This window comes from Coloeus monedula, assembly GCF_965178545.1.
Source record: "Coloeus monedula genome assembly, chromosome: 14".
NCBI lineage: Eukaryota > Metazoa > Chordata > Aves > Passeriformes > Corvidae > Coloeus > Coloeus monedula.
In genome coordinates, this window is record NC_138794.1 from 7026872 (window position 1) to 7052751 (window position 25880).

Sequence of the window (25880 nt, forward strand, 5' to 3'; positions counted from 1 at the left end):
CTGGTTTTAGTTCCCTGGTTTGTCACCAATTTACTGTCTCTGTCACTGTGAATTGCACTTGAAAATGGTGTGGTTTTTGTATCTGAAATCCAGCTGTCCAAAATCTGACCCTTTTGAGATCTGGCACCCATGTGTTTCTAAACACCATCCTGCTTTCTAGCCACTTGTATATATGTATGGTAAAAGCCTAAAATTTGGCAGCCAGGTCAAAATGTGGGAGACTTCCAAAGCTAGTTAATACCAGTTGGCCTTGGGAAATCACTTCTGTTCGCTTTCAATCTTCCAGCCTAAATTATTCCATCAGAAATTAATTTTGTTTACTGTACTTGTCTCATTAATAGTTGGCTCTCTACCTCAGTTTACACAGCTGTAATGAGTAATCATGAGTTTTCCATCTAGGTACAGCTCAGAAATGAGCACCATAGACATAATTTTGCATGCTCAGAACTATATATTGATCTTGGAGAGATTCCCCAGTCTGTCAAAATTGGTGTTCATGGGACCCCAGCACCAGCCCTCTTAGACCACATCTTGCAATAAAACCACTGTTGTGGATGGTAAATCCTTACCCATGGTGGAAGGTTTGGAACTATAGACGGTCTTTAAGGTCCTTTCCAATCCAAACCATTCTGTGGTTCTCTGTCATGCAGGTGCTTGTTGGATCTGCCCATGGCAATGGGATGTTGCCCATATCCCTCCTCCTTGGCGTGCCTTGCTCTGAAAACACCAGCATAATGTTTTCTAGCAGTGTCTGTGCTCACCTGCTCGGCTGTCACAGCTCCCACGGAGGGCTGGGAGCAGCAGTGTCCCTGCTGATGTGAGCTCCAGCCCTGCTCGCTGAGGCTGCTGGAGCAGGGACAGGCTGTGCTGTGCCTTCACACAGAGGACACCGTTGTCCCTCGTGAGTCACAGAGCTGTTCATCCCAACAGGGACCTGCACCTGGCGTTGCAGGCAGAGTGGTGATCTCCTCTCCTTCTGACCCACACACCTGGCTTTGGCATGGGAAGAATTACTGCTCTTGGCGCTGTCTTTATTCATAGGATTTGGTTTTTAGGTTTCTTTCTCCCTGCCTTCCTCAGCTCTTGGCTCTTCAATGGGGGAGGATTACACTGGTAGTATAAAATGATAGCTGCCTGTATGAGAAGGCTGGAGTTTCAGGAAACATTAAAACAGTCCAGTTTTGGAGATCTGACTTGGACACTTACCAGAGTGAGGTTTGGGAGCTTTTGCTTATGCAAAGCAGCAGGGGTGGGTTGTTTCCACTTTCTGTTTTGTTGCCGATGGGGCTGTCTTTGTCCAGCTGTGCCCTGGTGTACCCTAGCAGAGGCAAACTGCCCCCGGAGAAGAACTGCTGTCAGAATACTTTAAAGTCGGTCAGGCTGGCTCCTGTTTCGTGAGGTTTATCAGCAAAGATTTTCAGTGCCTCCAGTGGGAGGCTATTTTTATTCTATCCAGGGGCTACCTTCTGCTCTGAGGTCTTTATCACATTTTTTTTAGACTAGAGAAACCTGCCTCTTTTAGGACAATCTTAAATACCTTCATCTTTTGCAGTCTGAAAAACTAGATAGTTTTTTATTCAAGGTAAACATTTCTGGCATTTCTGTGATGTGTTCAAGACTTCTTTTGTTGGTTTTTTTTTTTTTTTACTGTGTAAGAGGGACACTGCCATAGACATGAGAATACCCTGTTTTCCCCTTGAGCAGGGCTGACAGCAAGTGAGGTACTTGATGGTTCATCCTTCATGCTCTGATCAGTGCTGTGACTGGTGCAGAAAACCCACACTCTGTTTCACTGCACCATGTAATCAAGATTGGAAGAGCTCTCAAGAGATGATCTCGTTCATTTTCCCACCCCATGGCAAGATCAGTCATACCTGTGTCTTTCCTGATGGATGCTGTTAGAAGTCTCTGTTAAAGACTTCTGCAGCCTTTCCAGGAGCATGTTTCAGTGCCTCACAATCCTTACCAGTAAAATCTGGTTTCTCACCACCTTGTGTCTAACCTGTATCATCTCTGCTGCAGTTTAAACTTGTCACTTCTTGTCCTGTCCATTTTGAATTCAAAGAACAGGTCATTTCTTTTTGCAGCAATGTTAAATATTTGAAGACTATTCATGTGCTTCTCTTTTCTTAGTGTTAAACACCCACAATTTCTTAAGTCATCCCTTCTTCATGGTGGATTTAAATCTTCTATGTAAACCTTGATTGGCCTGTCTTCTCAAAAATACTCTGTGACGATCCCAGTCATTAACTTATCCACAAACAGTTTAAGTCCTTTGATCAGCATTTTATTTATATACTTCAGTAAAAGCATTCGGTGCAGCCAAACTGCCTGTTTGTACATGGCTGTCTCTGACTGGCTCAGTGACCTCGTGGTGCTGTGCAAGCAAAGTATCTGCAGGGTTTTCTGCTGCTTCCTAACTGCTCTTTGTTCCAAGGAAAGGTTGGGGGCCTGGCAGGATGTGAAATTCAGTGTGGTTTGTGCCATGGTTCTGTGGGACAGTGCACTGTGAAGGTTGTGCCTTCAAACAGAAAGGGAGCCCAAAGACAGGCTGACAAATTGTGGAATCATGGGTGTCTGCAGGCATCCAAAATACAAACTGATGGGCACAGGAATTCGGAAGTGGACGTGTGCTTGGACAGGTGGTAGGCTGTGAAATGTCACTTGGTATTAGGACCTTCTGATGTGGCTGTATTTGAACAGTCAGGTCATGCTTGGAGGTCAGCTACTATACTGTGGTTTGGATGTCCTTGATGGATATGTTTTCAGCTCCAAGGAAAAGTCAAGGAGATTTACACTTTAGCAGTACATATGGGGAGAATGGAAGGCATGGAATGTAATTTTCTCTGGATTTCTGTTGTAGGTGAGTGTTTTAACCACCTTGGAGCGGCGATTCAACCTCCAGAGTGCTGACGTGGGCGTCATTGCCAGCAGCTTTGAGATTGGCAACCTGGCCCTCATCCTCTTCGTGAGCTACTTTGGAGCCCGAGGACACCGGCCACGCTTGATAGGATGTGGAGGGATAGTCATGGCCTTGGGTGCCCTCCTTTCTGCGCTGCCTGAATTTCTGACCCACCAGTACGAATATGAATCGGGAGAAATACGCTGGGGTGCTGAAGGGAGGGATGTGTGTGCTGTCAACGGGTCCACCAGCGATGAGGGACCAGACCCGGACCTTATCTGCAGGAATAGGACTGCTACCAACATGATGTACTTGCTGCTCATCGGGGCACAGGTCCTCCTGGGCATTGGTGCTACCCCTGTCCAGCCCCTGGGAGTTTCCTACATCGATGACCACGTCAGACGGAAAGATTCCTCCCTGTACATAGGTAAGGCTCTCTGAACTTCTCACGGAAGGTTTTCCTTGTGGGCTGGCATCTGGCTCTTGTTCCCTCTTTGGTGCCAGTGGAAGGGATGCCTCAAGGCCTCTTCTCCGTGTGCTGCTGTGCTTGTGAAGATAACTTGGCATGGGTTTCTGCATCAAGCAGCAGGGAAACACAATGCTGTTTGCTCATACTGTAGCAGTGGTAAAGGTTGACAGCCTTGGTGATTACTACTGGATGATTGGGCAGATGCTTATTCCTTCTTTTGTGTTTGCCCAGATTGCTTTAAATTCTTACATTGTTGGCTTATGGCTGGGTTTTAGCTGAAGAATTTTCAAGTGGTATGTGTGATGATGATTGATTTTTTTTTTTTTATTTTGTTTTTGTTTTCCCACAAGATACCCTAGTTCTCTTCCTGTTCCAAAGCATGTGTCTGAGTGATCACTGCAGTCTAAGGAGACTGAGAGGACACATGCATTCTCACTACCACTGTCACATTTTAGCAAGGAAGTGCCAGTTACAGAGTAGGTCCTGTGACCCAGGATGCTGTAGCAGGACCCTTGCTAATGTGAGCCCCGTAACGGAACGGGATGTGGAAGCTGATGAGATCTATTTTGAGATACAGTGAGCCTGGAGTAGAACTTGTGGTTCTGGTGATCATGTTGCAAAATTCTTTCAGATGGTTAAGCTGTGAAATGTGCCTTTGATTACCCAATGAAACATCTCAGTTACTGGGGTAAAGTGCTTATGGGTTTCAGCAGTAGTTCCCCCTCCCAGCAGGTTTAAAAAGGATGTTGTTGGTGAAGTTTTCTTTGAAAAAATGTTCCAGCTTGGCACATTCCTCTTTCTGCAGGACTTGTCACTAGATAAGCTGCACCAATGCAATAAATCAGTGGAGTGCATGCAGCCATTAATGAGATCTTTCTGCACTTGTTAGTATAGTCTTGGTAACCAAAAGTGTGCACTTGTCCCATCATCCCCATCTTGGCGTGACTTTGAATGAGCAATCCTGTTCCTGTTTGGTTTTCATCCAAAGACATTTTTATCAAGTTTCCATTCTGGGTGTGGCCATAGACAGCAAAGCTGAGCAGTCCTGCTGACTTTCTGAGTGCTGTTCACTGTCTTGGGATAGTGCAGAAGCCTGGTGGAAAGTCACTACATAGCGTGGCATTTCTGGATGTATTGCTGCTTCACTTGGAGCTTCGTCTGTGTATTCAAAACATGTCCCTACTTTTCTGTTGCTGGCCATAAAATCAAAGTATTTCAGCATTTAGCTTTGTCCTTGGGTCATTATTCATCTTCACTTGGTTCTGTAAGTGTTTGTGAGGGATCCACTGGACAAAGAAGGATGATGTATGAAATACAAGTTGCTGTACAACCCAAAGGTGAATAACGAGACTGAATTCACTGAAGCAACTGTGCCAACACCATAAATGATGAGCTGGAATTAAGAGTGATTCTAAGATTATCTATTATATATAACTATATAGAGGAGCAGCAGCTTCTTTCGGTCTGTTCCATGGGCATTTTTTTAGGCAATGCTTCATGTCTTGAGAACAGGGCTGGAGGAGGGTATATGAGAGAAGGATTAGGAGGAGTGATTCTTCTTCTTCTTCCTGAGCTACATTCATCTTGTATGCTAAAATAACGTCTTTAAAGTTGGCAGTTCAACTGTAGCTGGGAAAATACTTCCAGAAAATTATTTCTGCTTACTATAGGCTGCTTTTTTATTTTTCCTGTAGAGATAAGGATGTTATCTAACCATGTTCATTACTACATGTGGAGTTTAAAAACAAACAAACAAAACCACACCAAAAAAACTCACCACAAAACCCCAAGCATTTTGGGGTTGTTTGCTTTCTGGCTTTAGCTATGGAAATCATAAGCTGAATTTCTACATCTGAATTATGGATTGCAGAAGAGTGCCTGTGTATGCACACTTAACCAGCAATGAAGTTTAATTTGTGCCCTGTCCTAGCCTATCTATCACAAGTAGGGTTTCAGATACTGGATGATTAATTCATCTATCAATTTGCAAACAATTTGGCTAGTGAAAATAAAAGCTAACGGGAAAAAAATCTATTACATGAATGAATATAAATGGAGAAGAAACTAGTCGAAGTGTCATCTTATGTTGGTGGATACTTGAGAGGAGGTCAGATTGCTTGGTTTAAATGTTGTTTGAGAATTACTTGCTCAGATTTGTCTTTCACTGATTATTTTTGTTGATATCATCAATGCAGTTTTCAGTGGCTTCAGAAGAAAGCTAGCTGAGCAGCTTACCCACTTCATTCTGCTCTGTTTCGCAGAGGAAATAACTGCAGAGTGGATACTGTCACCGTGCTATATTTATCAGTTTGCTTTCTCATAATAGCACTCTCACTCAGTGGGGGCTGTGTGTGACCAGATGAAATGTTTTTGGGTAAGTTCCCTCCGTTGAAATTAGGGGCAAATCTGGCATAGATCATTCTCTCAGGACAGGAACTAATTAATAACAGTGATAATAGTCTGGCTGAACTTTCTAGAATGACTGGCTGCTGTTGAGAAATGATCAGATTGACCAGTTTGTGCCGTCTTCAGTGTATTGCTTAAGCTGAGTGTGTGCTGCATTGGGCTGGACTGTAGCTGAGGATTAGCAGTAGTCTCTGAACCTGACAGCTAAGGACCAGTCATTGTTCACCTCTGCAGTAAAAACCCTCTTGTGTCCCAAGGCAGTGAATTGGATAGAAATAACTCTGTGTGCTGAGAGGGTTTTTTTATTGTTCTGAGTTGACTGAGAGTTAAGTGGAGTCATAATATAATATCTAATACAGTCACTTTGCAATGAATTGACAATACAGGAAGGCTCCTCTGGTTATTAAAAAAAAGTCCAAACCCCAAGAACACTCCCCTAAACTTTTTTTTTTTTGTGTTAATACTCGTGTGTGCAGAAGAATGCAGATGTGGTACCATATGGAGTTTAAAGTGGTGCTTTGGCTTTAATCATTAGTGGAACTAATAACATCTGTGGAGTGTAACATTCTTCTGCCTATGAAGCCCATCAGATTTCTCTTGTGGTTTCTCTGCAGTGACAGGCACACAGGAGGTTGTGGGCAGTGCACCTCTGTTGTGCATCCTTTGAAGTCAGAGGTTGCTCAGGCTTGTGCTCTGCCAAGGAGGCGGGGATTCATAGCGTTTCTTAATTAGAGAGGCAGGGGTGAGATACTACAGGAATATTCCTCTGCATGGGCTGCTGACTTGCGGCTTCACGTTTCTTGAACTAGTGGCAGATTTTTTTTTTTTTTTTTTTTGGTGCCTGCAATGTGTTGCTACCAAACTCAAAAAGATTCCGTTGCTGTAGTAACCAGGTCTAGGAAAAAGGGCTGTGTTTTAGTAACCCAGGGCAAAATGAATCAAAGAGATGAGTGTGTGAAAGTACACACCAAAGTATGTTCAAAAGGGAATGCATTTGTGCTGTAGCAGGGTTAGAAAGATCACGGCATCATGCCTGCTTGGGTTAATCATATAGTCCTAGAACAGTTCAGGTTGGAAGGGACCTCAAAGATCATCCAGCTCCTACCCCCTGGAGTGGGCAGGAACATCTTTCACTTGAACAGGTTGCTGGTCAAGTAAAACCTAATGATGGGGAATAAAATCTCCTCCCATTTCAGCATCTGAGCTCCTGCTCAACACAAAGGTTGTAATGCTGGCAGTAGCAGCAAAAAGATGGAAAAAATAAATGAATTCTCTTAACTGTTTGAAGTTTGGGAAAATGTTCTAGTTGGTGCTGGTTTGCTTGCTTCCCTCTTGTATTTAATATCTGAACTCCCATTTAGAGGCTTCCAGACAAGCAGATTAATTTTACCTGTGTGCTTATTGGCATAAGTAGCCCCTTTTAGTGGAGGAATTCATCATTCCTACAGATTATGCAGGGCTTGTTATTGCTCCATCTTCACCAGTGTCAAAGGATTCCTTCAATTTGTGGCACTATTTATTTTAAAGGAGTAAAAGTTGAAGACTACTTACTATACGGTTCTTTCCTCCACCCACTAATGACTCACTTGGCATTTCCTTTTTTAGTTTTTCTGCTCAGTCTTGCTGAGCTCTCCTGAAATCAATGAGGACTTTGTCATTAGGAGGGGGATCAGAGGCATTGTGGCTGATACAAAGAGGGGAAAAAAACCCTGATCTGACAGTGACTGTATGGATTTGCTGCCTCTTAGATAAGCAAGAGCTTGCAAGTGTTGTCTGGTGCCCGTGCTGCTCCCAGCAGTGCTTTGTGAGTTCCATTAGAACCAGTGCAGTGATGTGGTTGGTTAATGTTATTAGCAGTCCTGAGACACACCTTCTGGCCTTCCTGCTGCATTTAACATTTGCTGATAAAAGTTTTTGCATCTTGTCTAGGACACAGCTACCTATAGAGCAGAATTAATAGCCTCTGGGAGCCAGTATTTGATCTGGGACAATTAAGGGCTGTATTAAACAGAGGAAGTTGCTATTATTCTGTCTCCTGTTGATGGAGGAAATTGATATTGATGTTGGAAGGAGCCCTGCCAGATTGTGAGGCTCATTCAGAAGAATGCTGTGCTGATCTTTAATGCATTTCATAGTTTCTCTTTATATTTGTTGAAGCTGTCTCTGTGTTTGGCATCATGGGCACATGCCCCACATGTTCAGGACCCATGACTTTGGGGCTCCTCGCTGAATTGCAGTAACATGAAGAATGGCTTAAAGGAAATCCCAGAAGGGACAAGTCTTGAGTCAAGGAGCGTGTGCTGGGGAGTGCTCCTGAGTTACTGGTGTGCATAGAGCTGTCCTTGGTCTGTTTCATGGCAGGGCAGAGGAATGGAAAAATGGATAACTCAGCTCTGCTGGATGCTTCTGTTTAGCTGCTTTCTTCTGTCTTATCTCCTGGGCTTCTGTTTGGCCTCTTCTGTGTGTATTTTGGTTTTATCATATGCTCGTTGCAGCTCCTACCCTTGGTGTAAGAAGAGAACTCAAGAGAATGGTGTGTTCTTTCCACATCTGCCCAGATGGGACTAATCCTGTAAGAGGAACAGGACCCTGCTGGCTTTGACCTTTGTATTAGGGTGGGCTTATTTTGCATCAGTAGAAGCATTTTTTGTTTTGTGATGACAGAGAGAAAGCTCACTCTTGCTTCTGGTGCCTTCTCTCTTACTTTAAGGACCAACTCAAGATTTGCTGCAGAGGAAGACAAACATGCCCTATTTGGAATCTTGCTGTCTCCAGGGATAAATTTGTCCATTTGAAGAAATCACTTATGTTAGCTTACGTCAGTCAAACTGATAGCAGCCATTGTGCTTTGGAGGAGAAGCATTTTCTCGACTGACAAGAATTAAATCTGAGAGTTAGTATCTATGGTGGTGAGTTAATGGCAAGTTATAAGCTGCTGAAATCAGAGTTTGGGTCAACATTTTGTATGTTCAAGGGTTGCTAGTTTCATCTCTACCTGATGAAAAGTCTCTTACATGGAGGAGGAATGTATTTTGCTCAGTCTTGCCCATTCCAAATCTCTCAAATTTCTTGACGTGTATGTTTCAACCTACATTTTTAAACCACAACAAGTGGAATAATTGTGTGTTTATAGCGTACAGGTCATATTGTCAGCCTCTTGAGGCTGTCTGTTGATCTGTATTGATTGGAAAGCCTTTAGGACCCACCTGAAAGACCTGTACAGCTCTGCCCATCCTGACTGCTTATCCTTTCACTCCTCACATGGCTGGAAATCCTCCAGCATTTCCCACATGGCCACACTCCTTCCTTTTGTGCTCATTAATGGTCTGCAAGCAACATGGGGACTTTATTCACATTAGCCCTTCTTGCTGGAGCATGCTTCTCTGAGCTCACCACCTAAGGCTCTGCCAGCCTTGTGCATTCCTTACTCTTTTTCCTTTAAGAGCCTGTGAGGTCTTTTGTAGTGGATCATAGCTGACTCCTATCTGTTGTGTTTACTCTGTTCCCACTCCATACCCATCAGCTGCCTGGTGAGTTTGTCCACCCCCACGTGGGCACAGAAGCCAGAATTGCTTTTCTCCTTGCTGGTATAGGCAGTTTTATAGGTGTGTAATATTTTTAGCCTAAAGACTTGATGGAATTCTGTAATGCTTTTGTTCAGTAAATGCATCCTCCTACGGGTGATTTGGAGAGCCTTTCCTTTCTATCACAGTCTCCCATGGGCTGAGAAAGACACAGTATTAGCACTGAGCTCCGAGGAGTGCTGCTGCCAGCGCTAGGGCTGTGATGCCTGTTCATTACTGAAAGGTGTCTTTGCATCAGATTCACTGGGTTGTCTTCCCCGTGGGCTGTGATCAGATTAAATTACATGGCTTCATGCAGATATCCCAGTATTAACCCACTGATCCATCGATAACCTGCAGCCTTTTATAATTATGCCCCTTTGGGGAGGGATGGGTGTTCTCATTTGCTGTGTGTCAGTGGGGCTGGCTCGGTTACACATGTCCCCTTTTGCAGTGCTAGTGGTAATACCCTGGAAAATTAAATGGAAACACAAGCAAGTGTAGGGTGTATTAGAGCAGTAACAAATCAATTAATGGGAATCACCTTTCCCACTGCAGGCAGGAAGGCTGTTGTGAAAAGCAGTAGCTGAATGGATGTATTTATTCAATTAAACAAATATATGCACAAAGTCGTAACTGCTCTGGGCTCCATTATTTTAAAGCAATTGTTTCAGTTACCTTAACCTTCTCCTAATAGTTTTTTGTTGGTTTTTTTTTTTTTTTTTTTTTTTTTTTTTTTTTTGTTATGAGCAGAGTAAATAAAGCTTGGGTCCAACACAAATGACTTTGTGTGAAAGCATACTGAGGGTGGGAGCTGTTTCTATGTTAGTCTGTGCTCTCTGTGTACTCTGCAGCTGAGTTCTGGCTTAATTGGGACTCTGTGACTCTGATGTCTTGTAAAAATCAGTCCATTTGTTGAGCATGTTGGGTTTTTTCTGTAGTGTACTTTAAACTGTCATCAGCTGGGAGGGCCTAGTGAGGTACATCATTCCTGGGGCAGCCTCTTTAGTGCAGTGCCCTTGTCATTTAAATGGCACATATGCAGAGTCCTAAAGTTCATAAAATTAATTAAATAGATTGAAAGGTGGTGAGTTGGCCATGTCAAAAGCTGAAGGCTGTATTGTGCCTCCTAGATGGCATAAGCAGGAGTGGTGTGTGCCAATCTTGGCCCTTTGCCTGGGGACTTGACCGAGACTCCCTGACTCCTTGCACATAAGGAGCCTCCAGATGTTTTGGTTGCGGTTTACAGGCTGGCACTGAGGACACCTGGGGCTCTGTTTCCTGTGGTGGGGCAAGGCACAGAATTTCCCCCTTTGCCAGCACAATTCAGAACGCTGGCTGGGTGTTACTCACTTATCTGCAGGACAAGGTGCTCATATGAGTGTATAAGAGAATGCAAAGCTCTTTCACACAAGCTCCTGCTTTCCCTCTTTCACAACTGCCTCTCCTGTGGCTGGATGAGGGGCTTGACCAAGTTGTTTTGCCCTTTGGAGAGGTTGCTGCAGGTCTGAGCTGGGTGCTGGGCAAGCTGACACTTACACCCTTTAGGTGCCAAGTAAGTGCTATTTGACTAAGCTCCTAAAAGTGTTTGCTTTTGCAAAGTCCCAAGCAGTGCCATGGCACAAACCCGTGGCTCTGTTCACACACAGGGCGTGGCAGCGCTCAGCTGCCAGAGTGTGTTTTTATCCTGGCTTTGCTGGGCGTTGGAGACTGTGCAGGGCACTCCACAACTCTCAGTGTGTCATGTGCTATGTTTCTTCCATATATCTAGTCTGAATTGACCCTGTAGTAGTTCAAAACCATGATCCCAACAGGCCCTGTGAGGGTGTGAGATGGCCCAGCAGTGTGAGACTTGGGGCAGAGCTGCTGTGGGGACATCCGTGCACCCTCTCTGACTATGACTGTCTGATGCAGCCTGGAGGAAAAAGTGCAGCCACAAGTGATGGGTACCTTGTAAAACAAAAATAAAATTCCTCAACGTGCTTTGTGGTCACCTTAGCAGCCATGAGAAGAGCCAGTGGAGTGGAAGCCCTTCCTTGGTTTGGTGAATGTTGAAAGTTCATGACTCTAAGGATTTATTTGTTTTGCGTAAATGGAAAGTTTGCATAAATCTGGGGTTATTAAGCTACACACTACCCCCTTGGCTTTGGACAAATCCTTTTGGCTTTGCTTCCTCAAAATTTGGTTGTTTGGGTCAAAGTTGGTGTCTGGTCCCAAAACTGCTTCTTCAAACTTTGTTTGTTTGAAAGGAGTCAGTCTTTTATCAGATTTCTTTCTGCCAAGGTACAGCCATTCCATTAACTATGCTGCTAATGAGGTATTTTGCTTTTCCTAAGAGGGAGGCCTGCTCCCACTAAGCCCCCTTTTGATTTCAATAATAGGGATTTTGTCTGGAGGAGACTGTTCAAATTTTGTCCTTTATTAACCAATTAAAATGTGAGATTTAGTTTCTTGGATAGAAGTTAACAGCATGTGATGTTGCTCTTTGACTTAATACCTCAGAGCACTTGAGTGCAGCCATACAAAGCTGTGTCTGTGACAAGGAGCAGGATCTGACTAAAGGTAGCAGGTCGTAGAAATAGTGAACATTTGAATGTTCAAACAGGTAGAAGAGCAAGATGCTCTGTGCACCAGTTCTTTCCTCTCTGTCTCCCTATGTTTACCTCACCTTTTCCCTGCAGTTTTCTGTACGTTCCTGCCCTCAGTGTTAGACAAAACCACTGTAACTGTTTGTACAAGACAGTGATACTGCTTATTAGAGTTAGAAAGAAATAATATTAGGGGGGAGGAAAAGCCAACTGGGACAAGTTTGGTGTATTAGTAATTGCTGCAGAGACCAATTACCCATGTGGTGAAAAACCACCTCTATCTTGTTAGCCATCAGCTATAACATATGGATGTCCTAATTCAATCAGACTGATCATCAAAAGAATAAGACTTGTTAGAGAGCTTTTTCTCAGCAGGCAGTTACAAACTTTGTGCTGGGGTTGGAGACTGAAAGGGGTGGTAGCATGCAAGAAGTGAACTACAGAGTCCCCTGGCCATGCTTCTGAGGTGTCTTGAGCACTGACTAATGCTTTACTGGCCTGAGCTGTCTGTTCCTCCTGAGTGTTCGTTTATTCTGGGCACTTGTTGGTTTTGTGGTGTAGAGATGTGTGTGTGTGTTTTCAGTATTGCCCCTCCTCATTTTCTATAAAAACTCACACTGCTGGAATGCAAGCATACAGATGTTTTATTGCGCTTCTGTTTTATCTCCACGCACATCTTCATGTCCTCTGTAAATGTGCTGTTGTGGTACTGGTGGGAGACAAGCAAGCTGCGTTGCAGACTACAGGAAGCAGCCTTGCAGGAAACTAAATTATTTGTGGTGGTTCTGTGTAAGAGTTCTGTGAAGAGTTTCCCACAAGTGCCAGAGGGTAAGAGGTTTGCAGGGAGAGATAACACCTATTTCACACACGCATGTTCGTGCTTGGTGGATCTTGTTCTGACCAGTGTGACTAATCATACTCGAGAATATTTAACTTTCCTAGTTGTCACCTTATCTGGTAAAACAACTTCTTGTCTCCTTAAACCTTGTTTAACTTCATGCGTTGGTGCGAATTCCCTATCAAATGGAAACAGTCTCTTCTGTAATTGTATACCACACCTCATTAGGAGCTGAGAGTCCTGGAGGTACTTGATTTATAAGTAGGCACAAAACTGAAGTTAAGCTTAGGTTAAGCAAATACTCCTACTCAGCAATGTCTCCAGGGTTATAAAGCAAGTTAGCAAGAGGGTGAGAATAGACCCCAGGAATTCTGGCTCCACTGCTCTGCAATTGCTCTGAGAACTAAAGCGTTTCACTACATTCCTGCAAAGCAATGCATCTTCCATGGGTGCAAACATTCTTTTCTTTTCAGTGTCAGAGGGGTTACAGATCCTGGCTTTTTGTCTGCTAGCACTAGCCTGCTCCACCTCTGCAAGCTATGTTTAACTTGCTTCCAGGAGCTGGATGATTAAACTGAGACCAGCACTGTCTTTGCATTGTGGAGGGAGACTATTTACAAGAGCATACAGTGACAGGATGAGGGCAGATGGCTTCAAAGGGAGAGGAGGCTTAGATTAGATATTAGGAAAAAAAAAAAACTCTTTACTGTGAGGATGGTGAGGCACTGGCACAGGTTGCACAGAGAGCTGGTGGCTGCCCAGTCCCTGGAAGTCTCCAAGGCCAGGCTGGATGGGGCTCTGAGCAACCTGGTCTAGTGGAAGGTGTCCCTGCCCATGGCAGGGGTGTTGGAATTTAAGGTCCCTTCCAGCACAGGCTGTGATAGGAGTTGGCGAGTTGCAAGAAGACTCTTCACTCTTCTGTAACTCGTTTCCAGGAGCCAGCAGTACAGGGATGCACATCCCAGACTTGTGTAGTCATCTTTGAACCTCACTCACACAGCCTGCACAACCAAAATGGTAACAAATTCCACAGTTCCATGTGGCTTTTCTTATCTCCTAGTTAGGTTGTGCATTTTTCTTCCCAAGACTGTTGCTTTCTTGATTGGATGTTTAGGATTTTGGCTTTAAGGCTGTGAAGGTGGTGAAGCGGGCACAAAACTTCTTCTGGAGTAAAGATGTCTTAGAAGTAGCATCTGCCTATCAAAAATCTGCTGAATTAGCAGTCATGATACCACTCTGATCTTGCAGCATCCCATCACGGATAGTAATGCGCTGGGAATTCCTTGGACTGGTGAGAAAGTGTGCTGGGGCAGGGAAGATAAGGCACAGGCTGGCACAGCTGGCAAAAATCAGGACAGGCTATCCCATTAGGTGAAAAATACAGTCTTAAATGGGTTTTGCCGATGTGTAAAAGACCTGTTGAAGTGAAAATTTCAGATAAAGAAGAGAAGTGAAAATGCAGCTGTGCTGCTCTTCAGCATTACTGTGTAAAATGCTCCCATGTGTGGCTCCCTGAGTTCATCTCATGTTCTGCACCCCCCAAAACTGTGCTAATATGGAGATGAGAGCAGCTGAGTGAAGCTTCCTGAATAAATTAGTCTTGCTGTCCTGTGGTACTTGAAGTCTGAGTAAACAGATGAGACTTACTCTGTGCCTTAAAATCAGCAAGTTTGGGTTTTATTAGCCCTGGAGGGGCAGTAAATTCTAGAGCTGAGCCAGAGGAGCAGAGGAAGGAGGAGGCAAGTAAGGAGGTGTAGTGCTGGCTAAGGATATGCTCGAGAAAGTCCTTGCTGCTTACTTCGGCCCAGGAAGGCAATTGGAAATTAAATCTACAGTGCCCTGGGGAGCTGTTGGAGGTGGCTTAGGATGGGGTAAGGATTTGGGAAATCTGCTTGAGCGACTGCTGTGTTCAGCAGAGGCAAGAATAAGGATGTTGGCAAAAGGGAAGGTGGAGTGTTGACATGAGCAGCAGCGTGTTAAGGTTGTGGTGGGGCAGATATTGAAGGAACCAGAGTTAAGACAGGAGCTCAGCCAGTACAAGAGAAACATGGTATGGGCCATCTCCATTAAGTCTACAGAAGCCTGGATCCTCACAGCCAAAGACTCCATTTTTTTATTAAAATTCAGGCTCTTAAAATAATTGACACCCATGGGAATCAGGTGTCTAAGTGGAATCTGTGCTGAACGTTGCCTTTCTGGGTCACAACTGTTGCACGATTCACGAGGGTATTGCTGTGTGCCTCCTCCTAGACCACAGGCTGCTCACGGTCTCCGTTCTGTTGCAGAGCAAGCTTGTTTTGTGAATAAACAGTGTGTTTTGATGGTGAGTGTGGGTGGTGTCAGGAGCGGAAGCGAGTGTGCCAGAAGCCTTGTTCCCAGAGAGAGATCCAGTGTTTACTGAAGATGCTAATTGCTGCCTCCAACCCATCATTATTTGTCTTCTGCCCGCAGCTCACCGATCAGAGGTGCTGATAGTGCTTTCGCTGGGTAAAAGGCTTTTAAGGAAAAAAAGGAGATGCTCTTGAATTTCAAGAGTACCACTGGCTGCTGCTTTACTTTTTGGCTGGCATTTTTTTTTTGGGAGGGATTTTTGAGACTGAAGGTTGCAAAGGAAGGAAATGCTTTTGGTTTTTTGGTGTTGTTTTTTAATGCCCCATATGGCCATTTTATTAACTAGAAAACCTCCAGCTGAGAATTGGATGATGTTACAGAGCTGCAGAGCAACACTCATTCCCAGCCGTGTGGCAGAGAGTACTTGTGCCTTTGAATGTGAGCGGTGCCTCTCCCAATTAGGGTTAGGGTGAAAAATACAAAAGCTGCATTTGCCCTGTTTTGCTGACCCATGGAAAACGTTGTGTTTCGTGCTGGGGATGTTGAGCTTTTCAAACTAAATCCAAACCTTGAACAATTGAGTTGTCAGCAGATCATCAAAGAGCACTTTGAGTTGAGGTTGTGGGAGTGACAGGTACAGCAAACCCCTAAGTTTGGAGGTTTTATGATTGCAGTGGGTTTACCCACCATGAAGTGAGTAGCAGAATAGGTACGTTTGGACATTATTTCCTGCTTGTATGAGTGGGTTTTTCTACTATGATACGAAAGAACACATTGCAAACCTGACTTCTGTAGCAGTGATCTGCACTTTGTTATTCAGGCACTTAGCAAGGATTGGCTCTTTGATTCCTGACTGAGCAGCATTTCATTGCATTGTCTACAGATTTCTGCCCTGTCTCCCCTGTTGAGACAGAGAAATTACTTGCTGTCTGTAGCATCTCAGTTGGCAAATGAGACTGAGAATTTAGAAATAGCTTGTAGACATGTTCATCATCTTCTGTGAGTGCGTATGTTGAAGTTACTACTTCAGCTTTCTGTCCAGGAGGGTTGGAAACAGAGCATTTCTCTAGAGCTGCAGTTTTCACTTGTCATCTTCTGTTGTGCAAAGCAGGGAAAAGGAGGGTTGGGACCTCAGCCTTTGTTCTGAGAGTGTCTTGATTTTTCCACAATATCCTGCAGACTTTGTCTCAGAAGGATGCAGGTGAGAGGACTGGAATTTGTTTAAGTGGATCCCTTTAGATTTAAGGATTTGCTTCTCTGTCAGTTTCAAGTGTAGAAATGGATTTTGATGTTTACAAGCAGACCTTTCCCACTTCACATTCCAGAAGTTGTGCCTCTGGTTCTGCTCCTCACAGCCTTCAGAGCTGTATCCAGCACAGCGGAGTCCACGCTCACACTGTCATGAGTTAAAGTTCAGCAGATGATTCATTGTTTTTGCTGCCAGCTTCCCTCTGGAGCTGTGCTAGGTGGCACAGAACTGCTGCCTGCTTGCCAAAGGTGATGTTTAGGACTGAATGGGCTGGGGAAGGTTCCTCAGTGGGTAGAGCTCCCTGTGCCTGCGAGCAGTGACTTGGGGCTTTTGCTTCCTTTCCCTGGAGATGCCTCTGGACGGGAGACAGCCTGGCAGAGACAGAGCGAATACATAAGCTGTGGTTACAGCAGCGGATAATATATCAGCAGGGTCCTCACCTCAGTGCCAAGGCTCTGCTGCCAGCTGGGCCAGAAGCTGAGATCACCTTTTGCTGCAGGAGCAGAGTCGGGGCTGTGTCACACTACATGCCACCATCAATGCCTCTGGGGACAGTGAGTGTGCTTGGTGGTATCGCTGGGGTGAGGCTGGCATACTGCTGCAGTGGGGAGCTGGCACAGAGCAGGCACAGGCTCAGTTTTGCAGGGTCTGCACCTCCTGTTCCTTGTGTAACCTGTGGCCTTCTGTGGGAGGGCACTGGAAGAGAAGCAGGAGGTCCAGTATTGGCCATTGAGGCTCATTGCCTCCAGCCGAGGTTATGGGCTTCTTAGTCACAACTTGTCTGTTCAGCACAGAGTGGCTGCAGTTGCCTGAAGGGACTTCTCCTTTTCTTCTGGTCACAAAGATGTGATTTGGTAGGGCTGTGTGTTGTAGCTCCACTGATGCCCCAGGCTGTTTTGCTGCATGGGAATCAGTGTCCCTTTTTCAGCCAGTTGTGTTCATAACTGCTGTGTTACAGCTGAAGGAATGGGAGATTTGGAGGTGACACTTCAGTTGTTGTTGTTGAACAGACTCCTCTGTGCAGCAGGAGGATGAGCCACCTCCTGTACAGAGATTCCCCTCTCTGGGAGAGGGAGTTCAAATCTAACCTCGAATGACTGCAATGAGGGTCTGTGTAGCTGAGTCTTCCTCCCCTATCAGGTGCATAGGGAACAGCTGCGTGTTAGGGTTTGGCACCAGGTTTGTTTCTGGTGTCTACTTCTGCTCTTCCTTTAACGAGGCTTTTGGGGTTTAATTACAGTTACTGCCTAGCTTCAAGTCCCCAGTGCCCTTGGGTTCACAGTAGTCGAGGGAGAGACTCCGGAGCTGAGCTTGGAGCTTTGGGCTCACCTCTGGAGATGCTGCTCTCCAGGAACTGCTCCTGCATCTAGGAATGCCATCACCTACCCAAGTCACTGGCTTTGATTCTGAATATAGGTGGTTAGAGTATCCTCCTTATACACACACTTCAAACACAGATTGTGCAGGATTACCACTGGATAACAGCCAAATCCCAGGCAGTAGAGACTGTTTAATCACACTGCTCTGTCTCTACAGGATTAACATAATTAATGTAAGCCCATTTGGGTGGGCAACCTGTTATTTGTCTGGTGCGGTTCTTCATTTGTGCAATGCTGTGCATATCCCCAGGATGCTCTAAAAATGGCGAAGAAGGTCTAATTCCACTTGCATACAACTGGTTACCAAGTAAACCTCCATTGACGGACAACCAGTTTACTACTCCCTTCAGGGGAAGTTGTAGACTACTTAAAAAAAATCAGAATGCCAAAGTTAAATCAGAATGATCATTTTCCAAGTTACTTCAAGGGAAATTAAAATGCTCTTTTGTATTTTTAGTGTAATTTTTCTAGGGAGCAAAAACAAATTATTAATAAACTGAAGGCTCGTCAGCACTTTGTGGTCCTGACCAATTTCAAGGGTGACACAGAGCTTAATGTGCAGTGGAGATAACAGCGATTGTGTCCTTGCGTATCCAGCCCTGAGCACATGGGGCAGGAGCTGTGCCTTTCTCTTCTGCCCTCTGTGTTATCTGGAATCATGGCAAGAAGGCAAAAAGCGTTCCTCACACATATGACATCCATCCCATAGGCCCAAAATCCTGTTGGCTGAGTTCCTCCCTCCTGTTTATCTACACTTCTTATGCAGCTGGACATGATCTAAACCTTACCAGGATATGCTGGCTCCCTTTTATTTCCACTGTTTCAGGGTTTTCTAGCAGCAAATCGGAGGGAGTTTGTTTAAGAAAGGAAGAAAACCCAATAAAACAAGCCTTACAAAAAATGAATTTAACAAGTCAAATACTTAACTTGAATATTAATTTCTGAGTAAAGGAATGCCTTTAGTAGGCTTTTTGTGTAGCAGAAGTGATTGCAATGTTCTGTTGGGTTTTTTTAAATGAAAGTCAACTGCTTTCATTATCCCAAGTTTTAAGTCTTAACCTTTTATATTCAGCAAAATCACAGATATAATAATTTCATAAGGAGGAATATCAAATCTCATCAGTTCTGGTGGGTTGCTTTCTAGATCTTGGCTGTACCCATCTGTGCAGAAGGCAGAAGCTTTCTGGAGCATTCCCTGAAAAACAAACACTCGTGTCCAAGCTTGAAAATTAGCATGAAAGTGACATTTAACATTTGGCCATGAGCTACAAGGCCTGTTATTTTCAGTGAGGTTAAAAGGAACCTCAGTTGGGCAGCTCTGGCCTGCAGGGTCCCGAGGTGCCCGGGTCCCTGAAGTGGAGCTGCTGCGGGCAGCGGTCTCTCCGGCTGTGGGAACTGGCAGCATTCCTGCTGGGAGCTCTGCAGTGGGCAGAGTGTCCTGGGCTGCCCTTCTCCTGTCCTGCTTCTTCCACGTGCCCTTCCAGGAGCAAGAAGCCCTTTCCAGGGAGTGCAAACACAAGCTGATCACTTAACGGGCGATCCGTGGTTGTATGTTGCCTCTGATTTGTATTCAGCGCTAGCAGAATGCACTCATCACCCAGTCTGTGCTCACAAGCCTTATTATAACTAATGTAGAGGCATTTTCCTATAATTTTTCTCCCTGGAGCCACATGGTGTTAGGGATTTGGGATCCTGCATGAGTCCCAAATGCTCTGTGAGGGAGAACAGTCTGGGGGAGCAGGTGCCAGGAACATCAATACACCTAGACCAAAACCTGTGTGTGTGGAGGATGGGTTGTCTATTTTTCAGCTGCAAGAAGCCCAGTCTTTCAAGGTTCATGTGGAGCATCATTTACAACAGAATAAGTATCTTGGCATGTCGTGTTTTACACAGCAGAAATGCTTCTGACTTTCCAGCCCTTGGTATCTGTAATTTGCTTGAAAGAATTGCTGATGTCTGCCCAAATGCCATTATCTTCTCAGCCGTATGAACCTTAATATCACAGCTTAAGCTTTAGTCTTCGAACTGTGCAGCACAGCTAAAATCAAACTGTGTTCCCAGCACTGAGGGAGATCCTGACTTTTAACCCATTGGCTTTTTATTTATCTTCCTTCTGTGCTTGCTGTTGAATTGCAAAGTCAATTTAATTCCAGGGCTTCTAAATGGCATATGATTTCTACACGATGAAATCTCCTTTGGGCTGTTTATACCATCTGATGCTGGTGGCCTAAACAGGAGCAGGTCAGCACAGCAGGAAGCAGGGCACTGGTGTTGCATTTCCTTATACCCTTTCTTAAGTCACAGTAGAATGGGCAGGTCACAGCAGTGCTTAATCTCCACCTTCCTCTTAATCTTTACATTGCTTTGGCTCAGTCTTCTTTCCTTTGCAGCTCCCTGCTGCCAAACTCTCTCCTTTTTCACCCCAAGTGTGTTTTAGCTTTGGCCTCATAGCCTTGGTGGCTTTGTCATTGCCTTCCTGGAGAGCTGCTCATGACTACGGGTCTGGCTCTGTGTTTTTCTGGCTGTGGGTGACTAATGGGGGATGTCCCATCCCACCGGGACTCCCAGCAGAGCTGGTGGTGTCACCATGTCTTATTCAGTCTAAAACACCCAGATTCAGAAGGTCAGTTGTTTAAAGGGTTAAAGCTGGTAGGGATTGGTTTGGCATGGGGCTCACAAAGGCTCTGAATGCTGAAGCCATTTCAATTTATTCTCATTTTCCCCTCCTTTAAGTGGACAGTTTGTTTCTTGTATTTTATTTCTAATGACTAAAGTACTTTTTTACCTAGTAATTAACCTCATTAAGCTCCTAAGCATTTCTAAGACTTCCTCAAGTCTTCTGCCAACACACTCACATGTTGTGAATGTCACTCCGGAAGGGTCCTGGCTATGACTTACAAGTATTCAGGAATTTGGGATTTGGGGCTGAGCGGTGTGGACCAGTTCTCCCGAGAGTCCTTTGCATGCCCCGGAGGAGAGGGCAGAAATGGTCTGTGGGGTTTGGTCCTGGTGCCTGAGGTGTAATTCCCCTTGAGTCATGCAAGGAGTTGTTACTCCTGTTCCCTCCCACCCCACGCACTTTGTTCAGTGTCAAAAGTAAGATCTCGGAAAATGAAATTAATTTCATCTTTGTGCAGCTATTAATGCTACACGCTGCAGGAAAGCTCTTTAAGGAGGCCGCTGACCTTCATCCATGTGGAATAAGTGCTGAATAATGGAGAGCTTTCATATTTCCACAAAAAGAAAGTGGCTTTTTAAGTCAACTGGAGATGTTACAGACATGGAGGAGGGGGAGAAAAAACCAAACTGCATTAGGAAAAAGTGGGCAGAGTGTGCATGAGGACAAAGCAGCAGCTCCCAGCATCTGGCAGGTGCTGCTGTTTGCAGAGGCCCCTTGTGAGCATGTGAAACTGCACTGACCTGTCTCACCTGCTGCTCCCATGAGACCTGCAGACTTTTATAAGTCTTTTATATGTTCAGCTGTTCCTCCTCTCCAGCCCAGAGACCTGCTTGGTGTCTGCATTGCCGAGCCCTGGCCCAGGTTTTTCTCTCTTTTCTTGAACTGATTCACATTTCATGCTTTTCTGATGTCCTCTTGTAACCTGTGGTGACCTTCAGCCATTTATTTAAGGAAAGAAATGCATCCTGAACAATTTACATATAGCCTGTTTTGTCTCCCCACCTGTTCTTGCTTTGAGGAAATATCATGTCCTGGGAGCAAACTTCTTGTTCCCTGATGGTCTCTTAGAGAGGCTGTTTAGAATGGCCGCTCAGGAGAAGGATCCTTCTCCCTCACCCCATCTCTTTTGTGGGGTTTGTCTGAGCTTCACCACCTTGTTGATGAATGGGGTGCTCAAAGCCTGAGCTGCTCACAAAGAGTTTTCCAGATTCAATGCCAGCCTGATGCATCATCAGCTAAATAATTGGAAATATCCATTTGTGTCTCTGTGTCACCCTGTGAGGTAGGAGCCAGTAAGAACTTAAGATATTAGATGGAAGTGGTAATTTTGAAGTGGCTACACAGAAGAAAATCCACTGAGAAAGGATAGAAATTAAAACTCCCACCCATCCCTTTGAAGCCAGGTTACTGAATATGAGATAAATTTGATTTTGGGATTATTATATTTAAACTTTGTGGCATCATTTGGTCCTAAGCCACTTCCCTATCTATTGCAGTTGCCTTTTTTTTTTTTTTTTAAAGCTGTATGTTGGATGGTGGGACTTGCCTTTAATCTGGGAAAAAATATGAAAGCCAGCAAATAAAATGCAGTTCTGGTTTTTTCTGTGTGGCTTTTTGTAGTACTCGCATGCTTCTGGCAGTGTGACAAGAGAACAAACAGTTTCTGTAGTGCACAGTTGTGCTGAAAAAGGCCTCAGAGAATGTAACAGGCTTCCTTGAAAATGTTGAGTGAAGGTACAAAGAGAGGTTCTCATCACATGAGAAGAGGAGCTGATGTTTGGGCCTTGGACAAAAGAAGCTATTAAAATTTTGGCTTCCTGACAAAGCAGCAACAGCTACTGTGTCTTTGCAATACTTGAGGACTAAGCAGCCACGTCCCAGTGTTTCAGAGGGCCACTTGTCAGTGTGTTGTCTTGCCTGGCAGAGGATCTGCTGTTCTTGAGCATGTGGGACTGGGGGAACTGGTACATGTGGAGTGGAACAGGGATGTTAGAGATCAGGAGGTCCTGGGTGGACACACAGATTCTGCATCACTAGCAAGGTAAGCAGGAGCCGTTCCTGTGACTCTGCTTGTTTGCGGCAGCAGCAAAGCTGGGTTTGGCTCGCTTCCCACAAGTCACTGAACTTCATTTTGCATCTGTTTCCACAATGTGCAGAAAGGAAAGGCAATAAATATTTATTACTCTGTAGCCTGGATCCAGGTTTCATTCCTCTTACTGTTCTTTCACTGCTCGTGTGACAGTTTATCCTGTGGCTTTGGAGTGGCCGCAGCATGGGGAAAATTGAAGAAGGGTTTGCAGGAGGTGCTGAAGGGGGCCACTGCCACCCCAAGAAACATTGCTCAGTAAACCTTTATAATGCTTGTCTCCTGGAAGAGAGGCAATTATTTGCCTCTGCCTTTCTGCTTTGCTGGTAATTACAAGCTCTCCTCTAGCATGTCAGATGCTAATCTGCCATTTATCTTTGCACAGCTCTGCAAAGCACCTAGAAGGGGTTTCCAAGATGGGAACGCTGCACGTCCAGCTGTGGCCCCTGTGCCCTCCACAATGAGTCACCCTGATCACACTCCTGAAAAACCCTCTCTTGCAGAAGTTTAAGGAGGGGGAAGAAAAACTTAATCTTTCATTATTTAGATAATGAGTCATTCTTATGAAATTCATGGTGCATAAGTACCATCAGTGTTCTCAGGAGAGAAAAGCAAGAGAAGTGAGACTTTTTATGCAGTATTGACCTTCTGTCTTTGTTTTCTCATGGAATTAAACCACAGTTTCTTTACAGCATATGGAAAATTAGAAAATGAAATTGATTGCAATGAAAAGGAAAATACAGAGTGCCGTATAGCTACCCTTCATCTGTATGTACCAGTGGGATTTATTAGTTTGGGTCCAGACTTCTGGTCTTGGTTTGAAGGCTTACACTTTCCTTTCTCAGTTTAAATAGAAAGGTCATTGTCTTTTGTTGAGTCCACAGAAGCTGCTGCACACTGGTGTTTTATGGAAAAGCAGTCACAGATTATTGGCCTATCTTCATTTTTCCTTCTGGACAGCATCAACAGCAAGGAAGTAATTAAATGATGACTTTATTCCTTGAAATTAAGGGGAGTTTGTGTCCATCTTTTTTGGGTGCTTCTGAACTGCCCTTCCTCTCACACAGAGATTTTTGCCATTGGCAGTAGCTCAGGGATTTCTGTGCTACATTAAACTTAGAGACAGCTGTGGCCAGAGTCCCTCTTGGCCTGTGCCCTGTCTCAAATAGTAACCAGCAACAAGTGTTGAAGTGTGGAAGAATGCAAGGATGATCTCTCACGGGTATTTGCTACCAGTTCTGGCTGTGCAGTGGTTTGGTTTGGAGGCTCCATCTGGACCATTGCCATATTTAGTGAGTCTATACTTTCCAGATTCATCTAACCTGACTTTAGGCTGATTTGTATTTTAGGCCTTGCAATATCTTGCAGCAGCAAGTCCCACAAATGAAACTCTTCATTTTAGATCTCTTTTATATCTTCTGCTGGGTACCCACAAGCCCTGGCAGAATAGTTATGTTTTGTTCATCTCTTCCATGCGATTCAGTCATCTCTTGTCTTCATCTTAAGTTCCCAAACCAGTGGCTCTCTCCTTCCATATTTCCATTCCATATTTCTGGCTTCCTTGTCTCGTTTTGTCTTTCTTTTCTAGTCTGGTTCTTTTCTATTGTTTCTAAAGCTGGATGGCCAGGTGTTCACATTTGATATGATACAGGTTTGCTCTGGAGTTGGATGGTGACATCACGATGATTTCTTCCCTTCTTAATTCCTCCCCTTGCCTCCCAAGTTTTGCAGAACACGTTTGGAGAGATTTTTTGGTATCGGGATGGATTTGTTTGTTTTTCTTATGACAGTGTAATTAACAGCCTGAGCATTGTCTAGCATTGAGACATTCTGGCAGTTGTGCAGTCATCTTCCCAGCCCCTCAGTTGTGTCATGGGTGGAGTTGGTTGACAGTATTCCAGGGATGTTGTCCTTTCTTGTTGGACCCAAGGCCTTCTACAACGTGACTTATTTACTGAGACTGTGATAAGTACTTAAGAGTTGCTAAACTGGGATTTTTGAACAAAGGAAGAGAAATGGAGAGGGAGAAGAATACTGTAGGCAGAGGCATGGTCCTCATGGAGGTGTGTCTCTGAATGAAGGTATTAAAGCATTGTACAGTATGAAATTGGTTATTATTTTGAAATCAATGCACTGAGAAGACAGAGCCTCAAAACTTAGGCTTACACGTGTATTCCTGCTGCAGTAAATTTTTTTGTAAAAATCAATGGAGGGAACCTACTCAGCAGTGTAAATTCTGTGTAATTATTGAGCAGAGAATTATAGTTGTCATGTATCGATTCCCCCCTGCTTTGTAAGAGCTTCCTCTTTTCCACAGGGCTGAGTTGCAATCACAGTGTTGGCATTAAAGAGCTGCAGGAAGGACAGAACACGCTGCTGCTAATCAATGTGCAGGGAAGGGGCTGCATGTGAAAATGCACATGTGTGCACAGATCGCTCCAAGAGCATCTGACTCACATAAGCAGAATGGCTTAAGGACTGAAATTCCTCCTCTGACCCCAGAAAGTTCAGCTGCTCCAGCAGTTTGTGTGAGCTAATCTTGAGCCATTGCCTTGGGGACAGCCCTAGAGATGAGTGCTTGTGCAGTTCTCCTTCTCTGCTACCTCCCCTGTCAAAAATGTTAGAGCCATATTTTGTCCTCAGAGTCACACTAGGATGCTTCTATGGGATGTTCATCTACTGCTTCACTTCTTCGTAGAGGTGTTTGCCATGCAGAAGTGAGTACAGCATTTCCTGGACTGTGTTTGCAGAGGATGACGGAACCTGAAGGAGAGTGTCGCCTTTGTGCTTCAGTTTGCTTTTTGTTTTAGGGCCAAAGGATTACATGTGTCGTCTTGGGATGGGTTGTTAACATCCCAGAATCACAGTTTCCTGTGATCCATCCTGAGGAGCTACACAGTATTATTCTGCTTTAAAACAAGCAGCTGCAGCTGCGCAGGGGAGCATTTTTCCTTCAGCTGCATTGTGTGCCAGAGCAATTTAAGTCCACTAAAGTGAAATACTGGCTAGGGATTTGTGACAGAGTAGCAAAGTCATCCTTATTTTCAAATTCTCAGGAAAGGCAGGTGTAGCTTGCTCAGAGAACACACTGTGCTGAGATTCAGGTCACACCATGGTTTTGTGCTGTTCCTTTGGATCATCCTAGAAACACTGGTGGAGTTTCAGACTGATCAGGAGCACAGAAGCTGGGGATAAGGAAGGACTATAGCTGGGAATATCTGCAAGATCAAGCACTCTTACTGAGTAGAAAGTCAGTATTTCAAGGGTAAAAAAAAAAAGAAGGGGAGGAAAAAAGCTTCAAAAGGAAGTATGTCAAAGTTTTGTTTGCTTGCAACATTCCAAGGCAGCAGCAAGGGTTTTTCTGGGGTTTGTTTCAAAATTAAAGACAT

At 44.5% G+C, this 25880-nt stretch overlaps 1 protein-coding gene across 1 annotated transcript in view; it reads left to right on the top strand.

The window, feature by feature from the left end:
• The window catches only part of SLCO3A1 (solute carrier organic anion transporter family member 3A1), a gene marked incomplete at its 5' end in the record, with an annotated part of 129447 nt that overhangs the window by 19843 nt on the left and 83724 nt on the right, over window positions 1-25880 (top strand). The window contains one exon of the mRNA XM_082290437.1: window positions 2864-3329. Coding sequence (XP_082146563.1) covers window positions 2864-3329 — 466 coding nt within the window. The remainder of the gene's footprint in view (window positions 1-2863; window positions 3330-25880) is intronic.